Raw genomic sequence first — 25,886 nt, forward strand, 5'->3', positions numbered from 1 at the left:
AAAAAAACGGGAATGAAACGCAGGACCTCACATACGCCAACACTATCGGTGTACTTAAAAGGGACATTTCACTTTAAAAATTATGTTTTCAGTATTTAAAATGTTGTCTCATATCAAGATGAGTCCACATCCCATGCCAGCAGTTCGTGTAGATTCAGCTCTATGCCTCCCGTCTCAAATTTATAGAAAAGATAAGATAAGATAACAGATAAGAAGATAAGAGATAAGATAAGCACTGCAAATCTGGAGATAATATGGTGCTTAACTTTTCTATTCATTTTTGGAAAGCTGCATCTACAAAACAGATGGTCTGGGACATGGACTTGTTTACAAAGTCGTGGAGCGTGATTATTATTATTAGAAATTTGATTTAACTAGGCAGTTTCAGATAAGAACAAATTCTTATTTACAATGATGGCCTACCACCGGCCAGACCCTCCCCTAACCCGGATGGCGCTGGGCCAATTGTGCGCCGCCCTATGGGACTCCCAATCACGGCCGGTTGTGATACAGCCCCGGATCGAACCACGGTCTGTAGTGATGCCTCTAGCACTAAGATGCAGTGCATTAGACCGCTGTGTATCAGAACTGGGCTGGAGGGAAAACCCTGCACACAGGGATTGAAGAGCGCTGCTTTAAAAAGAGTCCTAACGGGGTGATCTTTCTGAAGAGTCTTCTTCCTGATGGAGGCATGCCTAGCTGGGTGTTATTCCCATACCGACTGCAGACTGACGCCATGTTTGTAGCAGACTAAAAGCCATGCTAGTACCTGAGGAAGAGCATGTCGTCAGAGTAAAGGCCATTAATGACGCCGCTCTCCTTCTCCAGAGACAGCATGCTGATGTGAAGCTTCCTGGAGTTGAGGAAGTCCAGCATCAGCTTGATCACCTCCACCTCTTTGATGTTAATGGTCTCCTCCGCTGTCATGACGACAGTCTGTCAGAACAGGTAATGAGAGAGACAATCTGTCAGAACAGGTAATGAGAGAGACAATTTTTTAATTTTTTAATTTTATCTTTATTTAACCAGGCAAGTCAGTTAAGAACATATTCTTATTTTCAATGACGGCCTGGGAACAGTGGGTTAACTGCCTGTTCAGGGGCAGAACGACAGATTTGTACCTTGTCAGCTCGGGGGTTTGAACTCGCAACCTTCCGGTTACTAGTCCAACGCTCTAACCACTAGGCTACGCTGCCACCCCAATCTGTTAGAACAGGTAATGAGAGAGACAATCTGTCAGGACAGGTAATGAGAGAGACTATCTGTCAGAACAGGTAATGAGAGAGACAATCTGTCAGGACAGGCAATGAGAGAGACAATCTGTCAGGACAGGTAATGAGAGAGACAATCTGTCAGGACAGGTAATGAGAGAGACAATCTGTCAGGACAGGTAATGAGAGAGACAATCTGTCAGGACAGGTAATGAGAGAGACAATCTGTCAGGACAGGTAATGAGAGAGACAATCTGTCAGGACAGGTAATGAGAGAGACAATCTGTCAGAACAGGTAATGAGAGAGACAATCTGTCAGAACAGGTAATGAGAGAGACAATCTGTCAGGACAGGTAATGAGAGAGACAATCTGTCAGAACAGGTAATGAGAGAGACAATCTGTCAGGACAGGTAATGAGAGATAGACAATCTGTCAGGACAGGTAATGAGAGAGACAATCTGTCAGGACAGGTAATGAGAGAGACAATCTGTCAGAACAGGTAATGAGAGATAGACAATCTGTCAGAACAGGTAATGAGAGAGACTATCTGTCAGAACAGGTAATGAGAGAGACAATCTGTCAGAACAGGTAATGAGAGAGACAATCTGTCAGAACAGGTAATGAGAGAGACAATCTGTCAGGACAGGTAATGAGAGAGACAATCTGTCAGAACAGGTAATGAGAGAGACAATCTGTCAGAACAGGTAATGAGAGAGACAATCTGTCAGAACAGGTAATGAGAGAGACAATCTGTCAGAACAGGTAATGAGAGAGACAATCTGTCAGAACAGGTAATGAGAGAGACAATCTGTCAGAACAGGTAATGAGAGAGACAATCTGTCAGAACAGGTAATGAGAGAGACAATCTGTCAGAACAGGTAATGAGAGAGACAATCTGTCAGAACAGGTAATGAGAGAGACAATCTGTCAGAACAGGTAATGAGAGAGACTGTGTCAGAACAGGTAATGAGAGAGACTGTGTCAGAACAGGTAATGAGAGAGACAGGTAATGAGAGAGACTGTTTCAGAACAGGTAATGAGAGAGACAATCTGTCAGAACAGGTAATGAGAGAGACAATCTGTCAGAACAGGTAATGAGAGAGACAATCTGTCAGAACAGGTAATGAGAGAGACAATCTGTCAGAACAGGTAATGAGAGAGACAATCTGTCAGGACAGGTAATGAGAGAGACAATCTGTCAGAACAGGTAATGAGAGAGACAATCTGTCAGAACAGGTAATGAGAGAGACAATCTGTCAGGACAGGTAATGAGAGAGACAATCTGTCAGGACAGGTAATGAGAGAGACAATCTGTCAGGACAGGTAATGAGAGAGACAATCTGTCAGAACAGGTAATGAGAGAGACAATCTGTCAGGACAGGTAATGAGAGAGACAATCTGTCAGGACAGGTAATGAGAGAGACAATCTGTCAGAACAGGTAATGAGAGAGACAATCTGTCAGAACAGGTAATGAGAGAGACAATCTGTCAGAACAGGTAATGAGAGAGACAATCTGTCAGAACAGGTAATGAGAGAGACAATCTGTCAGAACAGGTAATGAGAGAGACAATCTGTCAGGACAGGTAATGAGAGAGACAATCTGTCAGGACAGGTAATGAGAGAGACAATCTGTCAGAACAGGTAATGAGAGAGACAATCTGTCAGAACAGGTAATGAGAGAGACAATCTGTCAGGACAGGTAATGAGAGAGACAATCTGTCAGAACAGGTAATGAGAGAGACAATCTGTCAGGACAGGTAATGAGAGAGACAATCTGTCAGAACAGGTAATGAGAGAGACAATCTGTCAGGACAGGTAATGAGAGAGACAATCTGTCAGGACAGGTAATGAGAGAGACAATCTGTCAGGACAGGTAATGAGAGAGACAATCTGTCAGAACAGGTAATGAGAGAGACAATCTGTCAGAACAGGTAATGAGAGAGACAATCTGTCAGAACAGGTAATGAGAGAGACAACCTGTCAGGACAGGTAATGAGAGAGACAACCTGTCAGGACAGGTAATGAGAGAGACAATCTGTCAGAACAGGCAATGAGAGAGACAAACTGTCAGGACAGGTAATGAGAGAGACAATCTGTCAGGACAGGTAATGAGAGAGACTATCTACCGGTCAGGAAAAACATGTTTTAATTTAGGGCAGCTGTTCCAATGTATTCCCACGAATAAAATACACGTGATCGTGTCTCAATGTATTAAATATTTGTTTAATTTAAATACAATTTATATTTCAGGCTTAGTTAGTTAAGGTCAATTTACAGTTCATTTACAGTGTACAAATGACTATAGTGCTGTACCTGCCCCCTCCCTCACACCATCTGCTCCGACAAAAATCATTCTGCCAGCCAGTGTTGCCAAGGGCTACCTTGAAAACAATGGTCGCAGGTGAAAATGTCTTGTCGCGGGTGTTGTGTTTTTGGGCCAATTCTAAACTGCACAGCAGCCACCGTGGCATTTCTCTTAGAAATGTATATATTTAACTGTGACCTGCTGCTGCTGACTATCAGGCAGTGAGCAGGCTGTTACGGAGTGAGTGAATGGTGGAGAAGAGGAGGGCTGGAGGGGTGTGTGTGTGTGTGTGTGTGTGTGTGTGTGAGTTGAGAGCACTGGTTGAGAGAGCGCTGCAGCAAGAGGCCGCTGAGTCAGGGAGACAGAGCAGGACAAATATGTGACACATTTTTATCAGTTGTAGGTAGGCTATTTATTTACACTGAACAAAAATATAAAAACGCAACATGTAAAGGTGTTGGTCCCATGTTTCTAGAGGTGAAATAAAAGCTTATTTCTCTCAAATTTCGGCCACAAATTTGTTTACATCACGGTTAGTGAGCATTTCTCCTTTGTATTGCCAAGATAATCCATCCACCTGACAGGTGTGGCATATCAATAACCTGATTAAACAGCATGATCATTACACAGGTGCACCTTGCGCTGGGGACAATAAAAGGCCTCTCTAAAATGTGCAGTTTTTTAATCACACACACAATGCCACAGATGTCTCAAGTTTTGAAGGAACGTGAAATTGGCATGCGCGACCAGAGCTGTTTACAGAGAATTGAATGTTAATTTCTCTACCATAAGCCGCCTCCAACGTAGTTTTAAAGAATTTGGCAGTGCAGACCACATGAATGGCATCGTGCAGGCTCCTGGTTTGCTTTGCCCCATTGCTGTGGTGGGTTTATCATATGGGGCAGGCATAAACCACAGACACCAAACACAAATGCATTTTATTGATAGCAATTTGAATGCACAGAGATACCGTGACGAGATCCTGAGCCCCATTGTGAGGCCCATTTTTTACGGTATCTGCAATCAACAAATGCATATCTGTAATCCCAGTCATATGAAATCCATAGATTAGGGCCTAATGAATTCATTTCAATTGACTGATTTCCTTATATGAACTGTAACTCAGTAAAACCTTTGAAATTGTTGCGCTTATATTTTTGTCCAGTATAGATTGTTCATTATGGAGACACCATTTTTCAAAAAAACATAGTAACGCAATAGAGCTGATAAAAACGGCGACAAAGCATTGGAAAACGACCTTAGGCGCACTAGAGCTCTTTAGATAAATTAGCTCAAAAAGGTGGTTTAAAGTAAACTGCATTCTAATGTCGACTTTTGTAACGGATAACAGTATCAAGCGAAGGGTTTTTACTCTTTCTCAGTTCTGGAATTTAAAAAAATGAAGTCATGGAACTCCCTCGCGGTTTTGTATTATGGGGGGGAAAGTCCACAATGAAAATGACATTAAAATGTGTCGAAAAAACATTAAAATGTGTCGAAAAAACAAGCTACATTTGCATCTGTTGGCCATCAAGTAGGCTATTCATTTATATGCCATTGTAACCTACCATACATATTGAAATGATGATATTACTGGAGTCGTTGCAAATCAATTCGCGCCACATGTGTATCCTACCTGGAGCTGCAAACGGATTGAATAAATAGTCTGTAACTCCGTTTGTTGTAGCCTTGCGTTATTATGCAATTATTCATGACCATGTTAAATTAATTAAATTGGAAGTTATGAATTATGATTATAGATCTATCGCAAATGTATCATTGTCCATATTTTAATGTCAGTTTTATCGTGGACTTTTCCCTGAAATTAGATGTCCTATCAGGGACTATAGGCTTCCTGCATCTAGCGCAGCAAACCATGGCAAAGTTTAATTGCAATTATAAACCCAGATTTTAGTCAGTAATCTATGCGTATTGAAATAACAAGTCAATCTCGCAAATAATCCATTTATAACTGTTTTGTAGTCTTAACATCTGGCCCATAATAATGGCACAATTACCCGAAAATCACCAAACATTCATTTCTTGAAGTTCGTCCAAGTGTTTCTTGCACAGAGATTTCAAGATCCTCTGTCCAATTTTTATCACTCAAACTCTGCTGTCGGATTGACCTATAGTTATGCACATGCGCAAACTGGATTTATTTCACGCAATAAGGCACAAGGGGGTGTGGTATATGGCCAATATTCCACAGCTAAGAGCTGTTCTTACACAAGACGCAACGCTGAGTGCCTGGATACAGCCCTTAGCTGTGCTATATTGGTCATATACCACACCCCCTTGTGCCTTATTGCTTTTATAAACGGGTTACCAACGTAATTAAAGCAGTAAAAATAAATGTCATACCTGTAGTATACGGTCTGATATACCACAGCTATCAGCCAATCAGCATTCAGGGCTCAAACCACCCAGTTTCAAAATCATTTTTGGGGGGGGCAAGTTTTAAGGCCTTGTGGGCGGGTTTTCAGAGGTCATTGGGCAAAACTTTTTGCTAGACCTAGTAACCATGCACAATAGTTTCCTACCCCTTAGAAGGGTTCTTCCTAATAGGCCTACAGACATCTTGGGGGAGCTTCTTGCCACCGTTCGCTAGGAAGCCTTGACTTGTATTTTCCTGGGTTTTAAATTGCACTTTGGGAAACGTGGTACTAGTATTACCAATAGAATGTGATCGATGAAAAACAAGCATAGGTGTGTGTGTGAATAAACTCAAGAGGATTGTCAGGGGGAAAGATTAAGATGTTGTCAAGGGCAAGCAACATTATGAACTAAAAACTGTAAAATATATGACCAGGTCTACATTCAATGCTGTGGTAAGGAGAACTACATTCTGCAACACCTAGTTATCAAGGCCTGCCATCGGAGTACAGGTTGTAAACACGGGTACATCATCCTCTCTCTACCTCCCATGTTTACACCATACTATCTGTAATCAGTGTCACCGGCCAAAAGCGGTCTGTTGATTCATTTGCATTGCAAACATCTACTGTGGGCGACACATGACTGCTGGTTGAGTAGCTAAACAACTTGCCTTATGTGTGCTACCTGACTTGTCGCTGGCATAGACATTAGCACTGCGCACGTACAATGATTATTATAGCCGAGTAGGCTAGCACCAGGAACAAGTGACAGATAGCCCACTAAATAACCTTGCTAGATAATAAAATGCATCACGTTTATAGATCCGGTTAGCAAAGCATGTATTGATTGAGCTGCAGGAATAAAACACACTATCAACCACCAACAGCCGCCACCCAAAAACAAATGCAACCTTCTCACCTGTTTATCCTTATAAATAACGTCACATAAATTGCGAATGTAATCCGCAGGTTCGCCAGCAGATGAGAACGTTTGCAATGTATTTTAGCAAGGATATTTTATACAAATCTTTGTTTTTTCTCTCGCTTTCCCACCGTATTTCTAGTAGCCTATACACAACCTCCGGTTGCCAAGTGCACAGCAGCAAGCCACCAATCAACCGGAAGATACGCTGCGGTTTCACACCTACGACGGCGCGTCCCGCGGTCCGCTCAACAACTTTCAGCTCGAACACAGTCAGCTCACGCAATTCATATATATTGTCACTTAATCCCTTAATAACGGCATTGCAACTGTTTTACATCCCTGGCAATTGCTTTCCCAGACATTATCTAGCATGTCCCAGCCATTAGATGCAGTGGAATAGAGGAAGACAATGGCAGGGAAGGGCATAACATCCCTTGGCAATTGGAAGGTGTGCCGTTTGTGGAACGAATATTTCTTATTAAGATTGACAAAATGCACAATTGCATAAGAAAGTACGTATAGACTTAATCATAAAGCCTCAATTTTATGATTTTCTGATCGTACATTTATAACCTAAAGCCATTGTGTATATATATATATATATATATATATATTTCCCAAGTCCCATTGGGTAAAATAAGGGTTGATTTTGGAGTTATTGCAGTATGCGTTGGGGGATATAACCTAGCAATATATCACCTATTTCCATTGCACAAAGCATTATAATTAAAGCAATCCTCAAGAGAATTGCCTTGAACAATACTGAGGGAGCGAGGCAGGAGACAATCAGTGACCTTAGTTTCTTATGACTGGTTATTACGGTTGCAAAATTCCTGGTAACTTTCCCCAAATTCCTAGTAACTTTCCCCAAATTCCTGGTAACTTTCCCCAAATTCCTAGTAACTTTCCCCAAATTCCTAGGTTTTCCAGAAACCCAGGTTGGAGGATACTGGATTTCCTGCATATTCCATTCTAAACTCTGGAATTTTCCAAAAGGGATTTCCAGACAGGAAATTTTCACCGCTGATTTATCCAGGGAGACTATTTTACATGACAATTGAGGAACGAACACTTTGAGGACACGCTTCATTTTATTCAATGCAAAAGAGAAACAAACCCAACCTACAAAAGTTCAGCAGTAGGTTGAATGACAGCCCAGCGTCTGATAAACAACAATGGAAGTAGTTCTTTGTCAGGAGGGATGGACAGATGAACTTACGGCAGCCCTGCACAATGTCCACTTATACCCATTTAAACCATTAAATAGCCATTAATCTTGACCTTAAACAGTCAAATACAACAACTGTGACAACTGTAACGTCGCTTTCTACAAAATTCCTGTTACTTCAGAAAAACGTGATAATAATCGTTACATTTCCAGAGACATATGCAACTCGTCTTTTGGTAATTCCTTAAATATATCCCTGTGAAAAACCAAAACACCAGTGTGTGTGTATAGTATTTGTCGTCAGATATATTTTCTTCATAAGTTGCTCCTTTCGAGAGGTTTTAAAGACGAAGGGGAAAGTGTTGAAGACTCTACCCGTAGGTACTAAACAAAGTCTGTCACATTCTGCCTTCACGGGTCTCTAAAAAAGTACTTTATCTTACCAGAGTATGTTTATCGAAGAGCAGAAGTGTGGCATCTACCACGCACTTTAATTGACTTAAAATGAAAAATGACATATTTGGATTTTTCTATTCATGATGAATGTGCAAAATAATAAATAAGCAGTATCCTAATGTCACTGTAGCCTGGTGTCAAGCCATATCCCAATGTCACCGTAGCCTGGTGTCAAGCAGTATCCTAATGTCACTGTAGCCTGGTGTCAAGCCATATCCTAATGTCACCGTAGCCTGGTGTCAAGCAGTATCCTAATGTCACTGTAGCCTGGTGTCAAGCCATATCCTAATGTCACTGTAGCCTGGTGTCAAGCCATATCCTAATGTCACCGTAGCCTGGTGTCAAGCAGTATCCTAATGTCACTGTAGCCTGGTGTCAAGCCGTATCCTAATGTCACTGTAGCCTGGTGTCAAGCCATATCCTAATGTCACTGTAGCCTGGTGTCAAGCAGTATCCTAATGTCACCGTAGCCTGGTGTCAAGCAGTATCCTAATGTCACTGTAGCCTGGTGTCAAGCAGTATCCTAATGTCACTGTAGCCTGGTGTCAAGCAGTATCCTAATGTCACTGTAGCCTGGTGTCAAGCAGTATCCTAATGTCACCGTAGCCTGGTGTCAAGCCATATCCTAATGTCACTGTAGCCTGGTGTCAAGCCATATCCTAATGTCACTGTAGCCTGGTGTCAAGCAGTATCCTAATGTCACTGTAGCCTGGTGTCAAGCAGTATCCTAATGTCACTGTAGCCTGGTGTCAAGCAGTATCCTAATGTCACCGTAGCCTGGTGTCAAGCAGTATCCTAATGTCACCGTAGCCTGGTGTCAAGCCATATCCTAATGTCACTGTAGCCTGGTGTCAAGCAGTATCCTAATGTCACCGTAGCCTGGTGTCAAGCAGTATCCTAATGTCACCGTAGCCTGGTGTCAAGCAGTATCCTAATGTCACCGTAGCCTGGTGTGATAAGTCATTTGACATTGAGAATTTTAAAAGGAGAGGATTCTGAAAATGTTTGAGGTCGACTAATCAACTGAAACAGAATTAACAATAACTACTGTTTATCAGCCATTCCATTTTCAAAGTACACAATCTAAATCGCAATCCTTTAAAACAATGTTCTATATAATGGATTTATGGCCATAATTTGTAATACTAAATCTAAACGCATTTTCAGATGGTCTAAATCATTACGGACAGACCTATCTGATATTTCACCAAATCTGGGTCCATTTTTGTGACAATTGAAAGGAGATAACATAGATTTGAGTTTATTTTTGGTTCACAAACCTGCTCTGAACCCACAAGCATCAAGGAAGTTCAGTCTGGTTTAACACTATAAGAGGAATAAGCTAAAAAAACATAGATATAAATAGACTTGGCGTAGTTGTGGAATACTATATGGGACTTATAGATGATTTGTGAGGATAACGCTAGCTGTATGCTTGCTGCAAGGTATTTTACTTTTTTTGCCCTCAATCTTGTGTTTAGCTTTATGCAGACGTATGTTGCATTTGAACCTGAAAACAGTAAAACTATACCTTAGAGGATTTTTTCCATCAGCTTATTGCACTGACATAAGAGAAAGAAAGAAAACAACCGTAAGGCCACACCATTTGAACAGATGAGTAACATTCAGTGCTTCAGTGTCCCAGATAAAACATCGTAGGTACCCGTCGTCTCCTTTTTGTCTCTACTTGGGCGCAAAAAAAAAAAAAAAAAAAACACGCGTGCTGTAATAAAATTACTCGAAATCAGACAAATCTCTTACACTAAACAGATCAGTGACATTCATTTACACATATTAAATAGTGTTTTCACATTCCAGTTGTGCATTTCTTTAACTGAGTCGAGTCCCCGTGTCCAGTTTGGAATTTCAAAAGGAAAATGGACAGGAATGAAGAGAGAGAGAAAGAGAGAGAGAGAGAGAGAGAGAGAGAGAGAGAGAGAGAGAGAGAGAGAGAGAGAGAGAGAAAGAGAGAGAGAGAGAGAAAGAGAGAAAGAGAGAAAGAGAGAGAGAAAGAGAGAGAGAAAGAGAGAGATAATAAAGTACAAGAAGTATGCATTGCAGGTGCTGAATCCTCATGGAAATGTACAGTGAAGTGCAAATTGAATGTGGACCGTTCAATTTGAAGGGAAATGACGGGGGTGGCTGGGAGTATACGGTAAGTTCCATTAGGACTTGGCTGGTAACACTTTCTTGGGGGTGGCTGGTTTCCTGGTTTGCCATAGGTGGCCGTGGATCGTGATGGCATCCACACTCGCCGACATGGTCTTGGCGGGAATCTGGCTGAACTGCTTCCTGTCCGAATTGTACTTGTAGAGACCCTCGATCATCTTGCTCATAATACTCTTGGGCCCGATGCCCGTCAACTTGGTGGCCTCGTCCGTGTCGGGGCTGTATACGTACAGGGAGCGGAACTGGCAACCCCCGTCCCTGAACAACACCAGGAAGTTGTTGGCTTCTGATTTCTCCATTTCCTGCAAAAGCGAAGCAAATAAATGATCATCATCATACAAGACAACAGACGTGTCGTGATGATTTTCTTTGTGACCTCTTGCTGCTTTTAAAAAAAAAATACAGTGACTTCTGGAGGTAAAAATGTCCGTTTTGAATATGAACACTAATCTGCATATTCTTCGAAAATAATCTATTAGAATTTACCATTTAGCAGACTTTTATCCCACTTAGAGTCATGTAAGCATCACCATGATCAAAGGAAAACCATTCATCTGAGAAGTTACTTTATTGTATTGATGAGCTGTACATTAAGATGACCAACACTGTAGAAATAGAATGACCAGATTACCTCCACAATCTTGTTCTTCTGACCTTCGTTGACCTTGCCCGCCAGGCAGCAGTGGGCTAGCGCGTTCTGGATTATATGCTTGTTCGATTTGGCACTCGGCTCCTTGTACAGTTTGGGCCCTGTGCAACACCAAGGGGGAAAAAATATGATCAATCGTCATAGCAACCACTCTACCAAGGGCCTCTGAGGTTGTGCCAGCAGTTTGTCAGTAAATCATTTATAGGCGTCATCTTAACGTCCCTCATCATGGAATCTCAAGAACAAGGGCCTTCTACGCTATCATCAGCCTCTTCTTGATCATTTCAGACTGAAATTTTGCTGAGTTCATTTCACTCTATTTTTGCTTGTCTCAAGTCAAAATCAATAATTAATGCACAACAATCATGGCATATATGCACGTTAGATTCAACATGTTACTCAACCAAATGTGCAGAGTAGGGGTTCGCAAAATTCCAGTAACTTTCCCAAAATGCACTGGTTTCTCAGAAATTCCAGTAACTTTCCCAAAATGCACTGGTTTCTCAGAAATTCCGGATGGAAGATTCCTGGAATCGAGAGAGAATAAGCAGAACATCTGGGAATCCGCCAACCTGGAATTCTGGAAAACCAGGGTGTTTTGGTTATCAGAATGTTCCTACCCTAGTGCAGAGTGACAAAAACGTAACTCAAGCTGTTAGTGCTATTCTAATTTGAAATAAGAAAATATGATAGCAATTTGAAATGATGAATTGGACACAAAACCAAAAGTCATAAACAGCATGAAGTGTCCCGCTGTATTTCAGAACTTAACAGAGATCATCAAGATCAGTTATAACACAGCTAATAAATGTGTCTTAGTGGTGATGAGGTGACCACCCACCCGTGTACTCGGCGTTTGACTTCACAGATGAGGCAGTGGAGCCATTCTCCCAATCGTCCTCCCCAGTCCGGCTCCCAGATCGACAAGGGGACAGAAAACCATCTGCAGAGTCAGGCCTGACACACACACACACACACACACACACACACACACACACACACACACACACACACACACACACACACACACACACAGGTAAAGCATTGTTACCTCATATGTAGAGTATAGCCTCTTTAAGGGCTTCAGTACAAAAACATTCAGCCGCACAAAATGTACGTGACTCCGTTTTCTTAGACTTCAAACAACTGTGAAGCAATGTGATGAAATCAAGTCTTCTATGGGGATGGTTACTACAAACACCTATATCTCAACCAGCACATCTGGTTGAGACAGACTTAGCATGGGGAAGAGGTGACGGTCTGTTAGTGAATGCAGCAAGTGGAATATAGGCAGGGATATTTCCTGTTTTGTGTAGAGAGGGCAACAAGCATTAAAGCAGGGGTTGATGGTGAGATCTGACAAGGTCACAGTGAAGGGTTTTGGTGGGACCATGAGGCATCACATGGTTCACGTTCATTAGGCACCAAACGGATGAAAACATTGCAAACGTGCTCCTTTGCATGCCCTAATGAACATAGCCCTGTACTTGGTATTGGCCCAGTGTCTTAAGACTTGCCATAAGAACTCACGTTCTTACATTTCCATTTTAGTAATTTAGCAGACACTCTTATCCAGAGCCACTAAACAGCAGTGAGTCATACTGGTCCCCGGTGGGAATCAAACCCACAACCCACTAGCTTTGCAAGCGCCATGCTCTACCAACTGAGCTACACATCTACAGAAGATGGGAGAGTGAGGTGGCTTCAGGTTTAAACTACTACACAGGAACTAACCTTCTCCTTCTCAGTTTAGGAGAGCTCAGTAAGAAGCACAGACTGCCAGAGTGTAAGCTGGCACTTCTGACAGTTCCAGAACATTAGGAGGTCAAAGAGAGAGTACGTAAGAAAGAGAGGGTAGGTAAGAAAAGAGGGGGTAGGTAAGAAAAGAGAGGGTAGGTCAGAAAAGAGAGGGTAGGTAAGAAAAGAGAGGGTAGGTAAGAAAGAGAGGGTAGGTAAGAAAGAGAGGGTAGGTAAGAAAGAGAGGGTAGGTAAGAAAGAGAGGGTAGGTAAGAAAGAGGGGGTAGGTAAGAAAGAGGGTAGGTCAGAAAGAGAGGGTAGGTAAGAAAGAGAGGGTAGGTAAGAAAGAGAGGATAGGTAAGAAAGAGAGGGTAGGTAAGAAAGAGAGGGTAGGTAAGAAAGAAAATGTAGGTAAGAAAGAAAATGTAGGTAAGAAAGAGAGTGTAGGTAAGAAAGAGAGGATAGGTAAGAAAGAGAGGGTAGGTAAGAAAGAGAGGGTAGGTAAGAAAGAAAATGTAGGTAAGAAAGAAAATGTAGGTAAGAAAGAGAGTGTAGGTAAAGAAAATAGAGGGTAGGTAAGAAAGAGAGGGTAGGTCAGAAAGAGAGGGTAGGTCAGAAAGAGAGGGTAGGTCAGAAAGAGAGGGTAGGTCAGAAAGAGAGGGTAGGTAAGAAAGAGAGGGTAGGTAAGAAAGAGAGGGTAGGTAAGAAAGAGAGGGTAGGTAAGAAAGAGAGGGTAGGTAAGAAAGAGAGGGTAGGTAAGAAAGAAAATGTAGGTAAGAAAGAGGGGTAGGTAAGAAAGAGAAGGTAGGTAAGAAAGAGAGGGTAGGTAAGAAAGAGAGGGTAGGTAAGAAAGAAAATGTAGGTAAGAAAGAGAGGGTAGGTAAGAAAGAGAGGGTAGGTAAGAAAGAAAATGTAGGTAAGAAAGAGAGGTTAGGTAAGAAAGAGGGTAGGTAAGAAAGAAAATGTAGGTAAGAAAGAAAATGTAGGTAAGAAAGAAAATGTAGGTAAGAAAGAAAATGTAGGTAAGAAAGAAAATGTAGGTAAGAAAGAAAATGTAGGTAAAGAAAAGAAGAATGCAGAGAATATAGAACGTGTTAGCTGGGTTAAAAGCTGTTGGTGGGAGAAAGGGGTTAACAAAGTAGGTCAGAAGTAATACTCAAGTTCAATGAAACAGTGTCAATAGTGTAATTTTAGGACGAATCCTAATTTCCACTTAAGTCAAATTTAATGTGGAAGTTAGGATTCACCACTTAAGAATAGAAGAAATGTTAAGATGAAATTCAAGTACGCCTACATATGCATAATTTGTATATACTGTAAACAGAAAGGTGTCTTACCTTGGGGTTCTCTTCTCAGATTGCACAGTGTCGCTGTCCCCCAGGTTGAGAGAGGGTAGAGACAAGTTGTCCCCCAGGTTGAGAGAGGCCAGAGACAAGCTGGGCACTGAAAAAACACGAGGTTGTGAAACCCAGATGTGAAACACAAGTTTGGCCAAAGACTGGACCACACAGTTACACCACGATCACAGACACAATGCCGTCAGACACACTTTGTGCCCACCTTGTCACGACTATCTGCAGTATCATCTGATGTGCGCAAACAAAAAAAACATACCTCCAGTATGTCTCAATTCAATTTGACAAGAATTTGATTTGGAGTTCACTTTCATAGTTAAAAATTGGACATTGGTTGCCTAGGAACCCACCCAGAGTCCCACATTGCATAAGGAAGTGTCTTTGCCAGACTACCAGAGATCGATACATGCAACACATTACAAGCTCAAATGAGTCAAATTGGTTTGGCAAAGCAGTTAAGAAATCCATCAGGGTTAACTACTGCATTTACAATGAGATGCTTTCCCAAGGAAGCAATGCAAATGGTTAGTAGCACTAGTAGATGGCATGCAGATCTCTACTACCACTAGAACCGTCTCCGGTCTGCCATAAGAAGCCATGCTGAGCTGCAGAGAAACAGTGTTTTACCACAGGAGGCACTGAGCTGCAGAGAAACAGTGTTTTACCACAAGAGGCACTGAGCTACAGAGAAATAGTGTTTTACCACAGGAGGCACTGAGCTGCAGAGAAATAGTGTTTTATCACGGGAGGCACTGAGCTGCAGAGAAACAGTGTTTTACCACAGGAGGCACTGAGCTACAGAGAAACAGTGTTTTATCACGGGAGGCACTGAGCTACAGAGAAATAGTGTTTTATCACGGGAGGCACTGAGCTACAGAGAAATAGTGTTTTACCACAGGAGGCACTGAGCTGCAGAGAAATAGTGTTTTACCACAGGAGGCACTGAGCTACAGAGAAATAGTGTTTTACCACAGGAGGCACTGAGCTGCAGAGAAATAGTGTTTTATCACAGGAGGCACTGAGCTGCAGAGAAACAGTGTTTTACCACAGGAGGCACTGAGCTACAGAGAAATAGTGTTTTATCACGGGAGGCACTGAGCTACAGAGAAATAGTGTTTTATCACGGGAGGCACTGAGCTGCAGAGAAATAGTGTTTTACCACAGGAGGCACTGAGCTACAGAGAAATAGTGTTTTATCACGGGAGGCACTGAGCTGCAGAGAAATAGTGTTTTACCACAGGAGACACTGAGCTGCAGAGAAACAGTGTTTTATCACGAGAGGCACTGAGCTACAGAGAAATAGTGTTTTATCACGGGAGGCACTGAGCTACAGAGAAACAGTGTTTTACCACAGGAGGCACTGAGCTACAGAGAAACAGTGTTTTATCACGGGAGGCACTGAGCTGCAGAGAAATAGTGTTTTATCACGGGAGGCACTGAGCTGCAGAGAAACAGTGTTTTACCACAGGAGGCACTGAGCTACAGAGAAATAGTGTTTTATCACGGGAGGCACTGAGCTACAGAGAAATAGTGTTTTATCACAGGAGGCACTGAGCTGCATAGAAATAGTGTTTTATCACAGGAGGCACTGAGCTGCAGAGAAACAGTGTTTTACCACAGGAGGCACTGAGCTACAGAGAAACAGTGTTTTATCACGGGAGGCACTGAGCTACAGAGAAATAGTGTTTTACCACAGGAGGCACTGAGCTACAGAGAAAGTGTTTTATCACGGGAGGCACTAAGCTGCATAGAAATAGTGTTTTATCACGGGAGGCACTGAGCTGCAGAGAAATAGTGTTTTACCACAGGAGACACTGAGCTGCAGAGAAACAGTGTTTTATCACGAGAGGCACTGAGCTACAGAGAAATAGTGTTTTATCACGGGAGGCACTGAGCTACAGAGAAACAGTGTTTTATCACGAGAGGCACTGAGCTGCAGAGAAATAGTGTTTTACCACAGGAGGCACTGAGCTACAGAGAAATAGTGTTTTACCACAGGAGGCACTGAGCTGCAGAGAAATAGTGTTTTACCACAGGAGACACTGAGCTACAGAGAAACAGTGTTTTATCACGGGAGGCACTGAGCTGCAGAGAAACAGTGTTTTATCACGGGAGGCACTGAGCTGCAGAGAAACAGTGTTTTATCACGGGAGGCACTGAGCTGCAGAGAAACAGTGTTTTATCACGGGAGGCACTGAGCTACAGAGAAATAGTGTTTTATCACGGGAGGCACTGAGCTGCAGAGAAATAAAGCTAGCTGTGGTGGCATGCTCAGGCACAATCGCCACGCCAACACAACACCACCATTGACTCCTGACTCTTGAGAGAGGTCGTCTCCACGGTTACCTGCTGCCCTGGCCGGGGACCTGGAGGAGTCCATGCTGTCCCGGTGGATGGACCTGGGCCGGGCTCTCCTATGCTTGGCGCCGGGCGGCCGCTGCGGCTTCTTCACCGTGTCCATGTCCTCCATGAGCTTGAGCTGCTTCCTCCTCAGGTACTCCTGCTTGATTAACTCCCGGCGAGTTTTCTCATCTTCCTTCCTCGCGTGCTCTTCCTCCGCTTTCACTCTGAGAGGGAAGAGGAATGGTCGTTTATGAGCGTCAATAGAAGACCGTAGATTATACTAGATGAAGAACAGCTAAATCTATGACCGAGACGTACATAAACTATGGGATGTAATTGTTCATAGCATGAGACCAAACAACCGGTAGTAAATGTAGTTCAATCCATTACATCACCATTTGATGTACTTTGACAAATACAATTTGATTAGTTAACATTTAAAGGCATGATGCTCTCATACATATATGCAAATCCACATCCAGACACTCCCACTTGATTGTAGAGTAAACAGGCTTTTAAATGTTTTATTTATTTTTGATTAAGTTTCCTCTACAATCAAGTGGGAGTGTCTGGACGTGGGTTTGCATATATGTATGCGAGCACGCGTGAGGTGGAAGGGAATACATAGTATGCACCGTGACTCCTCCTTCTTCCGCTCTAGCTCCGCCTCCTGCTGCAGCCTCTTCTGCTGCGTTTCCTTGTCCCTCTTCAGCCTCTTCTCCAGGAGAGCAGCTCTCTTCTGAGCCATGTTGTCTTCCCTGTTCCCATCACCCTGTGGGCAGAGACACACAGTCAGTCACAGCCAGGAACCCACTACAGGGTCGCAATTCAGAAAACTTGTATGTAGAACAAACATGACATGTAGAATAAGGAATCACATTGGCTCTATTCATGGATTTTCTATCTGCTACGTAGTGTGGCTACTGAACGTAGTCCAGGAATTCCCTGGCTAACGTGAGCGGTTGTTGGTTTTTTTCTGGTACATTTAAAGGAGCAGTTTCACAGACCAAGATTATACAGTCCCTATTCCCCTGGACTGAAAATCACTTTAAGTATTGACTCCCCTGAGAACATGCTCGCACTGTCAATGGAGACTTTTAATTGATCTGCTGCTCTTTAATTATTTGTTACTTTTATCTCTTACTTTTTTTGAGTGTGTATGTGGAGGGGGGGGGGGTTATTTTCGTAACACTATTGTTGGTTAAGGGCTTGTAAAAGTAAGCATTTCACTTGGCGCAAATATGACGAATACAATTTGATTTGATTGAGCATGGTTTTTAGTCTAAGAGTCTGGCCCCTTGTTGAGTGTATTCAAGTAATTTTACAACTAAACTGTGATCTCTCTATTAGCATCCCTGTGCTGACCAATGTTTCTTACTATAGCACACTCAAGATCCAATACCACGTGCAAAAACGGATCATTTGATTTCAAATGTGACCTCGCCACAACTATCCAACAACTAGCTCAACATCTCTGCCAACCCACTTTTCAGCAGCTGCATTTGAATAATTCACAAGCTCCAGTTTCGTGACCTAGATGAAGCCACAGACGACTGGCTAGTTACCGTCCTCACAATAGGAAGAACCATGTTGTCCTCAGCCCGACCTATTTAAAGAGCCATTCCTCATCTCATATTAAAAAAAAGAGTGTTTCCTTTCCAAAAAAACAAAGATGGCTGCCAACAGAACCAAAGCAAATTGCTTTGTCATAGAACTGGGGCACAGGTTTTTTTTTCTTCAATTACTTAAGAAAATAGTAATTTTTGGCAGCCAAATGTCCAGAATCTGTCATTTACACACTGACATTTACATTTACATTTAAGTCATTTAGCAGACGCTCTTATCCAGAGCGACTTACAAATTGGTGCATACACCTTATGACAACCAGTGGAACAGCCACTTGCATCTAAATCTTGTTGGGGGAGAAGGGGGGTGAGAAGGATTACTTACCCTTACTTACCCTATCCTAGGTATTCCTTGAAGAGGTGGGGTTTCAGGTGTCTCCGGAAGGTGGTGGTTGACTCCGCTGTCCTGGCGTCGTGAGGGAGTTTGTTCCACCATTGGGGGCCAGAGCAGCGAACAGTTTTGACTGGGCTGAGCGGGAACTGTACTTCCTCAGTGGTAGGGAGGCGAGCAGGCCAGAGGTGGATGAACGCAGTGCCCTTGTTTGGGTGTAGGGCCTGATCAGAGCCTGGAGGTACTGAGGTGCCGTTCCCCTCACAGCTCCGTGGCGAGCACCATGGTCTTGTAGCGGATGCGAGCTTCAACTGGAAGCCAGTGGAGAGAGCGGAGGAGCGGGGTGACGTGAGAGAACTTGGGAAGGTTGAACACCAGACGGGCTGCGGCGTTCTGGATGAGTTGTAGGGGTTTAATGGCACAGGCAGGGAGCCCAGCCAACAGCGAGTTGCAGTAATCAAGACGGGAGATGACAAGTGCCTGGATTAGGACCTGCGCCGCTTCCTGTGTGAGGCAGGGTCGTACTCTGCGGATGTTGTAGAGCATGAACCTACAGGAACGGGACACCGCCTTGATGTTAGTTGAGAACGTCAGGGTGTTGTCCAGGATCACGCCAAGGTTCTTAGCGCTCTGGGAGGAGGACACAATGGAGTTGTCAACCGTGATGGCGAGATCATGGAACGGGCAGTCCTTCCCGGGAGGAAGAGGAGCTCCGTCTTGCTGAGGTTCAGCTTGAGGTGGTGATCCGTCATCCACACTGATATGTCTGCCAGACATGCAGAGATGCGATTCGCCACCTGGTCATCAGAAGGGGGAAAGGAGAAGATTAATTGTGTGTCGTCTGCATAGCAATGATAGGAGAGACCATGTGAGGTTATGACAGAGCCAAGTGACTTGGTGTATAGCGAGAATAAGAGAGGGCCTAGAACAGAGCCCTGGGGGACACCAGTGGTGAGAGCGCGTGGTGAGGAGACAGATTCTCGCCACGCCACCTGGTAGGAGCGACCTGTCAGGTAGGACGCAATCCAAGCGTGGGCCGCGCCGGAGATGCCCAACTCGGAGAGGGTGGAGAGGAGGATCTGATGGTTCACAGTATCGAAGGCAGCCGATAGGTCTAGAAGGATGAGAGCAGAGGAGAGAGAGTTAGCTTTAGCAGTGCGGAGCGCCTCCGTGATACAGAGAAGAGCAGTCTCAGTTGAATGACTAGTCTTGAAACCTGACTGATTTGGATCAAGAAGGTCATTCTGAGAGAGATAGCGGTAGAGCTGGCCAAGGACGGCACGCTCAAGAGTTTTGGAGAGAAAAGAGAGAAGGGATACTGGTCTGTAGTTGTTGACATCGGAGGGATCGAGTGTAGGTTTTTTCAGAAGGGGTGCAACTCTCGCTCTCTTGAAGACGGGAGGGACGTAGCCAGCGGTCAGGGATGAGTTGATGAGCGAGGTAAGGTAAGGGAGAAGGTCTCCGGAAATGGTCTGGAGAAGAGAGGAGGGGATAGGGTCAAGCGGGCAGGTTGTTGGGCGGCCGGCCGTCACAAGACGCGAGATTTGATCTGGAGAGAGAGGGAGAAAGAGGTCAGAGCATAGGGTAGGGCAGTGTGAGCAGAACCAGCGGTGTCGTTTGACTTAGCAAACGAGGATCGGATGTCATCGACCTTCTTTTCAAAATGGTTGACGAAGTCATCTGCAGAGAGGGAGGGGGGGGGGGGGGAGGATTCAGGAGGGAGGAGAAGGTGGCAAAGAGCTTCCTAGGGTTAGAGGCAGATGCTTGGAATTTAGAATGGTAGAAAGTGGCTTTAGCAGCAGAGACAGAGGAGGAAAATGTAGAGAGGAGGGAGTGAAAGGATGCCAGGTCCGCAGGGAGGCGAGTTTTCCTCCATTTCCGCTCGGCTGCCCGGAGCCCTGTTCTGTGAGCTCGCAATGAGTCGTCGAGCCACGGAGCGGGAGGGGAGGACCGAGCCGGCCTGGAGGATAGGGGACATAGGGAGTCAAAGGATGCAGTAAGGGAGGAGAGGAGGGTTGAGGAGGCAGAATCAGGAGATAGGTTGGAGAAAGTTTGAGCAGAGGGAAGAGAAGATAGGATGGAAGAGGAGAGAGTAGCGGGGGAGAGAGAGCGAAGATTGGGACGGCGCGATACCATCCGAGTAGGGGCAGTGTGGGAAGTGTTGGATGAGAGCGAGAGGGAAAAGGATACAAGGTAGTGGTCGGAGACTTGGAGGGGAGTTGCAATGAGGTTAGTGGAAGAACAGCATCTAGTAAAGATGAGGTCAAGCGTATTGCCTGCCTTGTGAGTAGGGGGAGGGTGAGAGGGTGAGGTCAAAAGAGGAGAGGAGTGGAAAGAAGGAGGCAGAGAGGAATGAGTCAAAGGTAGACGTGGGGAGGTTAAAGTCGCCCAGAACTGTGAGAGGTGAGCCGTCCTCAGGAAAGGAGCTTATCAAGGCATCAAGCTCATTGATGAACTCTCCGAGGGAACCTGGAGGGCGATAAATGATAAGGATGTTAAGCTTGAAAGGGCTGGTAACTGTGACAGCATGGAATTCAAAGGAGGCAATAGACAGATGGGTAAGGGGAGAAAGAGAGAAAGACCACTTGGGAGAGATGAGGATCCCGGTGCCACCACCCCGCTGACCAGAAGCTCTCGGGGTGTGCGAGAACACGTGGGCGGACGAGGAGAGAGCAGTAGGAGTAGCAGTGTTATCTGTGGTGATCCATGTTTCCGTCAGTGCCAAGAAGTCAAGGGACTGGAGGGAGGCATAGGCTGAGATGAACTCTGCCTTGTTGGCCGCAGATTGGCAGTTCCAGAGGCTACCAGAGACCTGGAACTCCACGTGGGTCGTACGCGCTGGGACCACCAGGTTAGGGTGGTCGCGGCCACGCGGTGTGGAGCGTTTGTATGGTCTGTGCAGAGAGGAGAGAACAGGGATAGACAGACACATAGTTGACAGGCTACAGAAAAGGCTACGCTAATGCAAGGAAATTGGAATGACAAGCGGACTACACGTCTCGAATGTTCAGAAAGTTAAGCTTACGTAGCAAGAATCTTATTGACTAAAATGATTAAAATGATACAGTACTGCTAAAGTAGGCTAGCTGGCAGTAGCTGCGTTGTTGACACTACACTAATCAAGTCGTTCCGTTGAGTGTAATAATTCTACAGTGCTGCTATTCGGGGCTAGCTGGCAAGCTAGCAGTGTTGTTTACGTTACGTTGAGTTAAAAGAACGACAATAGCTGGCTAGCTAACCTAGGGAATCGGTCTAGACTACACAATTATCTTTGAAACAAAGACGGCTATGCAGCTAGCCACGATCAAACAAATCAAACCGCTGCACTGCAATGAAACGAAAATGTGAAACCACCTGACCGGGTTGTTGAATTCAAAACAGCAGACGTTGGCTAGCTGTTAGCAGTTAGCTGTTGGCTAGCTAGCAGAGTCTCCTACGTTAAGGACGACAAATAGCTGGCTAGCGAACCTCAGTGAATTAAGATAATCACTCCAAGGCTACACACACTAAACTACACAATTATCTTGGAAACAAAGACAGCTATGTAGCTAGTTAACACTGAACTAATCAAGTCGTACAGTTGAGTGAATAGCACTACAGTGATGCTAATCTGTGTGCGTTAGCTAGCTCCTGGGCGAATAGCAGTGAAGGCTACGTTAGGGCGACGAAATACGATAATTATGCAATTATCTCTGATACAAGGACGGCTATGTAGCTAGCTAAGAAGAATTGCTAAGATTAGACAAATCAACCGTTGTACTATAATGAAATGTAATGACGTAATGGCTATTGTTTTGGAGATTATTCAGATGGAAAATATTCCCTAACATTAAAGTCATTCCAACTGTACAGTGAGTGAAAACAGTTGAAATAGCAACTGTATTAAAAAGGTCATACAGAACATTTGCCTCTGGGGACACTCTTGAGCCAAAAGGGGTTCTCTAAATGGACAGAAATATTGAAATGACCAACGGAGGCTGCTGAGGGGAGGACGGCTCATAATAATGTGTGGAAAAGAGCACACATGGAAACCAATGTGTTTTATGTGTGAATCTAATCTAGTTCTCTAATTCTCTCCTTCTCTCTTTCTTTCTCTCTCTCGGAGGACCTGAGCCCCAGGACTACCTGACATGATGACTCCTTGCTGTCCCCAGTCCACCTGGCCATGCTGCTGCTCCAGTTTCAACTGGCCTGGGCCCTAGGACCATGTCCCAGGACTACCTGACATGATGACTCCTTGCTGTCCCCAGTCCACCTGGCCATGCTGCTGCTCCAGTTTAAACTGTTCTGCCTTACTATTATTCAACCATGCTGGTCATTTATGAACATTTGAACATCTTGGCCACGTTCTGTTATAATCTCCACCCGGCACAGCCAGAAGAGGACTGGCCACCCCACATATGCTCTCTCTAATTCTCTCTTTCTTTCTCTCTCTCGGAGGACCTGAGCCCTAGGACCGTGCCCCAGGACTACCTGACACGATGGCTCCTTGCTGTCCCCAGTCCACCTGACTGTGCTGCTGCTCCAGTTTCAACTGTTCTGCCTTATTATTATTCGACCATGCTGGTCATTTATGAACATTTGAACATCTTGGTCATGTTCTGATATAATCTCTACCCGGCACAGCCAGAAGAGGACTGGCCACCCCACATAGCCCGGTTCCTCTCTAGGTTTCTTCCTAGGTTTTGGCCTTTCTAGGGAGTTTTTCCTAGCCACCGTGCTTTTACACCTGCATTGTTTGCTGTTTGGGGTTTTAGGCTGGGTTTCTGTACAGCACTGAGATATCAGCTGATGTACGAAGGGCTATATAAATACATTTGATTTTATTTGATGTATCTGATACCATTCCATTTATTCCGCTCCAGCCATTACCACGAGCTCATCCTCCCAATTAAAGGTGCCACCAACCTCCTGTTTCTCATAAATATTAACAACTAAACAACTTCCATAGTGTATCTTATAACTTCCTACCTTAAAGAAAAAGCCACAGGACATTTTCTCGTTATTGCCATAGGTCCCCTGCATGCCTTCACTCTCCTCCATCCCCTCTCCCTCCAGGGGCTTGAGCACGTACAGAGGCACCTCAATCAGGTTGCTTCTGGCCTGGCCAAACATGTCCGAGATAAGGGGGGTCTCTGTGGGGGTGACCGTAAAGGACTCTTTCACTGGCTGGGCCAGCACTTCAGATACGGTCGACATTATTATGGGTTTAATCTCCTCCATTTTGTACTTGTGCTTCTCCTCCTCCATTTCCTTCTCCTCCGCATCATCCTTCTTGGAAATCTCTAGTGTCCCTTGTTGTGTTCTCTGGTTGTTTTTGGATGGGGAGGAGGGTGACGATGCACTAACAGCCTCTCTCTCTGGGGACAGCACATGCTCAGTGTCCCCGTCACCGATCTCAGGGGTTTCACCGGTGGGTTTGTCCCCCAGGTAGGTGAAGGCCATGGCCTGCCATGGGGAGAAACGGCGCAGGCGGGGGAGGCTGTCCACGGACTGGGGCGCCGTCAGGCAGCGGTTATAGGGGGCCAGCTTAAGCTCACTGGGGCGAGGCGTGCGGGGGTTCCGTGAGTGGACGGAGGCCGACTTCCTCTTGATGCTGGTGGGCGAGCGGTGGGCGGAGCGAGGTGAGTCTGTCGGGGAGGGCGAGTCGGAGGAGCGGACAGAGGCGCGAGCATATTTCTGGGGTGAGGGCTGGGTCTCGGGAGGGGGAATGACCCAGGCCTGTTTTTGCCGTTGTTCCCTCATGGCCATGATGACCTCTTGCTGCTGGGCCAGGCGCTGCATCTCCATCTGCAGGAAGCCCAGTGAGTGGTTGAGCTTCTCCATGGAGCGTGTGTAGTTCGCTAGATCCACCTCGCTGGGACCTTGACCTCCCTCTTCTCCCGTGCTTCTTCCTGGGGATTTCAGCCAGCAGACCCCGAAGGGCGCCTGCCCCTGCTCGGCCTTCTCTGCAGTCATCTTCCCCATTTCCTCCTCTCCTCCTCCTACTGAGGCACAGTCGGCCTTCCTCTTGACCACGTCCAGGAAAGTGGAGTGGTCCATCCTCTGGCGGTGAAGCGTAAACGCTGCCTCCACCTTCTTCTTCTGCGTCTCAATGGCTTTTCGCTTCTCCTCCAGGCACATGTGCAGCTGAACCATCTCCGTTGCCATGGCCTGAGCCGGGTCACTAGGTGGAGGGGCCAGGGCTGGCCCAGTGGGAGGGGCTTGGGTAAGGGGCATGCTCTGTTGATGAATGGGGCTGTGCTCTGGGGTGGGTGCCCAGGAGACGGACAGGGCGAGGCCCAGTTCTGAGCCCTCGGGGGTGGTCTTGAGGGAGCTGCCCCCCCCGCTGCTGCTGCTGCTCGTTCTTCTCCCTGATTCGGGTTTGCTGAGCTTCCGGAACTTCTGCTCTGCGAAGCTGGTCATCTTGATGCCGGAGCTAGTGGAGGGAGATTTGCCGTAGCTTGAGCTGCTGAGGCAGGGGCTGAGTGTGTCCATGTCCAGCTCTATGTTCGTAGCTTCCCCCAGCGAAGAGTCCTCGTCCAGCATCTCAGCGATGTCCTCCGTCCTCAAGTGGATGTCTGTGTCCACCTCTGTGGTTTTAGTGGTGTCCAGTGAGTCCATGTCCATGTTCTCCTGTTGGGCCTTGGGGTGCAGGCCGACTACACCTCTTCCTCGGTTTTGACTGTGCAGGAAGAAGCCATGGTTGATACCCTCTGTCAGGGAGCATTGTGGGGGCTTCCTCCCGATGTTGTGGATGATCTGCAGGGCCTCCTCCATGCTGGGTATGGCTGCTCCTTTTCCATGCCCATCCAGGGCTGAGGAGCCATTGGGTTGAGGTCTGCCAGGCTGTCTTGGCAGATCGGGGCCTGCTAGGCTGTCCGGGCAGCCCTCCTCCTCAATGCCCACGCCCTGCCCATTGATGGGCTGGAAGGACAGGATCCTCTTCATGCCCCGGGGCATTTGGTGGATCTTGAAGCCCTCTGTGCTGGTAGAGCGAGTCATGGCATGGCCAGGGGGAGTAGACGTCTGAGTGTCCTCTTTGTCGAAAGGAATGTCGAAGGATACCCCGTAAGGCCCAGACCTGGTAAAAACAAACAGTCCATCCATCCATTGTTGTGTGTAGTGCATTTAATAATCCCACAGCCCAAAAACTAAGACACAACTAAACCAGTGTAATGAAAGCATAACAGGCGTACGATTTCACATCAGAAACATCCTACTCATATACCAAACGATAATGTCAATTTATT

The 25,886-nt window shown here is 45.3% G+C and overlaps 2 protein-coding genes and 1 long non-coding RNA gene across 10 annotated transcripts in view; 1 reads left to right on the forward strand and 2 right to left on the reverse strand.

Moving 5' to 3' along the window:
• LOC118400697 (WD repeat-containing protein 47-like) overlaps positions 1–7,199 on the reverse strand; it is a 39,255-nt gene extending 32,056 nt beyond the window's left edge. Inside the window, exons 1-3 of one of the 2 annotated variants that reach the window (XM_052475431.1) lie at positions 6,816–7,199; positions 1,122–1,204; positions 770–936 (exon numbers count right to left, since the gene is read on the reverse strand). In XM_052475431.1, the coding sequence (XP_052331391.1) occupies positions 770–927 (158 nt within the window). In that variant the 5' untranslated portion in view covers positions 928–936; positions 1,122–1,204; positions 6,816–7,199. The remainder of the gene's footprint in view (positions 1–769; positions 937–1,121; positions 1,205–6,815) is intronic. The other variant, XM_052475430.1, reaches the window with a different exon arrangement.
• Positions 7,200–7,893: 694 nt separating this feature from the next.
• The window catches only part of LOC118400698 (calmodulin-regulated spectrin-associated protein 2-like), a 102,779-nt gene continuing 84,786 nt past the window's right edge, over positions 7,894–25,886 (reverse strand). For 3 of the 4 annotated variants that reach the window (XM_052475426.1, XM_052475429.1, XM_052475428.1), the window contains 7 exons: positions 23,626–25,717; positions 17,334–17,470; positions 16,702–16,922; positions 14,338–14,443; positions 12,105–12,220; positions 11,246–11,364; positions 7,894–10,916 (listed from right to left, as the gene is read on the reverse strand). In XM_052475426.1, the coding sequence (XP_052331386.1) occupies positions 10,611–10,916; positions 11,246–11,364; positions 12,105–12,220; positions 14,338–14,443; positions 16,702–16,922; positions 17,334–17,470; positions 23,626–25,717 (3,097 nt within the window). In that variant the 3' untranslated portion in view covers positions 7,894–10,610. Of the gene's footprint in view, positions 10,917–11,245; positions 11,365–12,104; positions 12,221–12,595; positions 13,064–14,337; positions 14,444–16,701; positions 16,923–17,333; positions 17,471–23,625; positions 25,718–25,886 lie in introns of those variants that run through there. The other variant, XM_052475427.1, reaches the window with a different exon arrangement.
• On the forward strand, positions 13,199–14,328 carry LOC127910701 (uncharacterized). Of its 4 annotated transcripts, none has more exons than XR_008075885.1 (3): positions 13,199–13,269; positions 13,666–13,751; positions 13,805–14,328. It is a non-coding gene; the product is annotated as an uncharacterized LOC127910701 (long non-coding RNA). The 4 variants fall into 4 exon arrangements; XR_008075884.1 differs by having other exon boundaries at positions 13,666–13,755; positions 13,863–13,914; XR_008075886.1 differs by having other exon boundaries at positions 13,217–13,251; positions 13,666–13,755; positions 13,863–13,914.

The sequence above is a fragment of the Oncorhynchus keta genome, chromosome 22, assembly GCF_023373465.1.
Source record: "Oncorhynchus keta strain PuntledgeMale-10-30-2019 chromosome 22, Oket_V2, whole genome shotgun sequence".
Classification (NCBI taxonomy): Eukaryota; Metazoa; Chordata; class Actinopteri; order Salmoniformes; family Salmonidae; genus Oncorhynchus; species Oncorhynchus keta.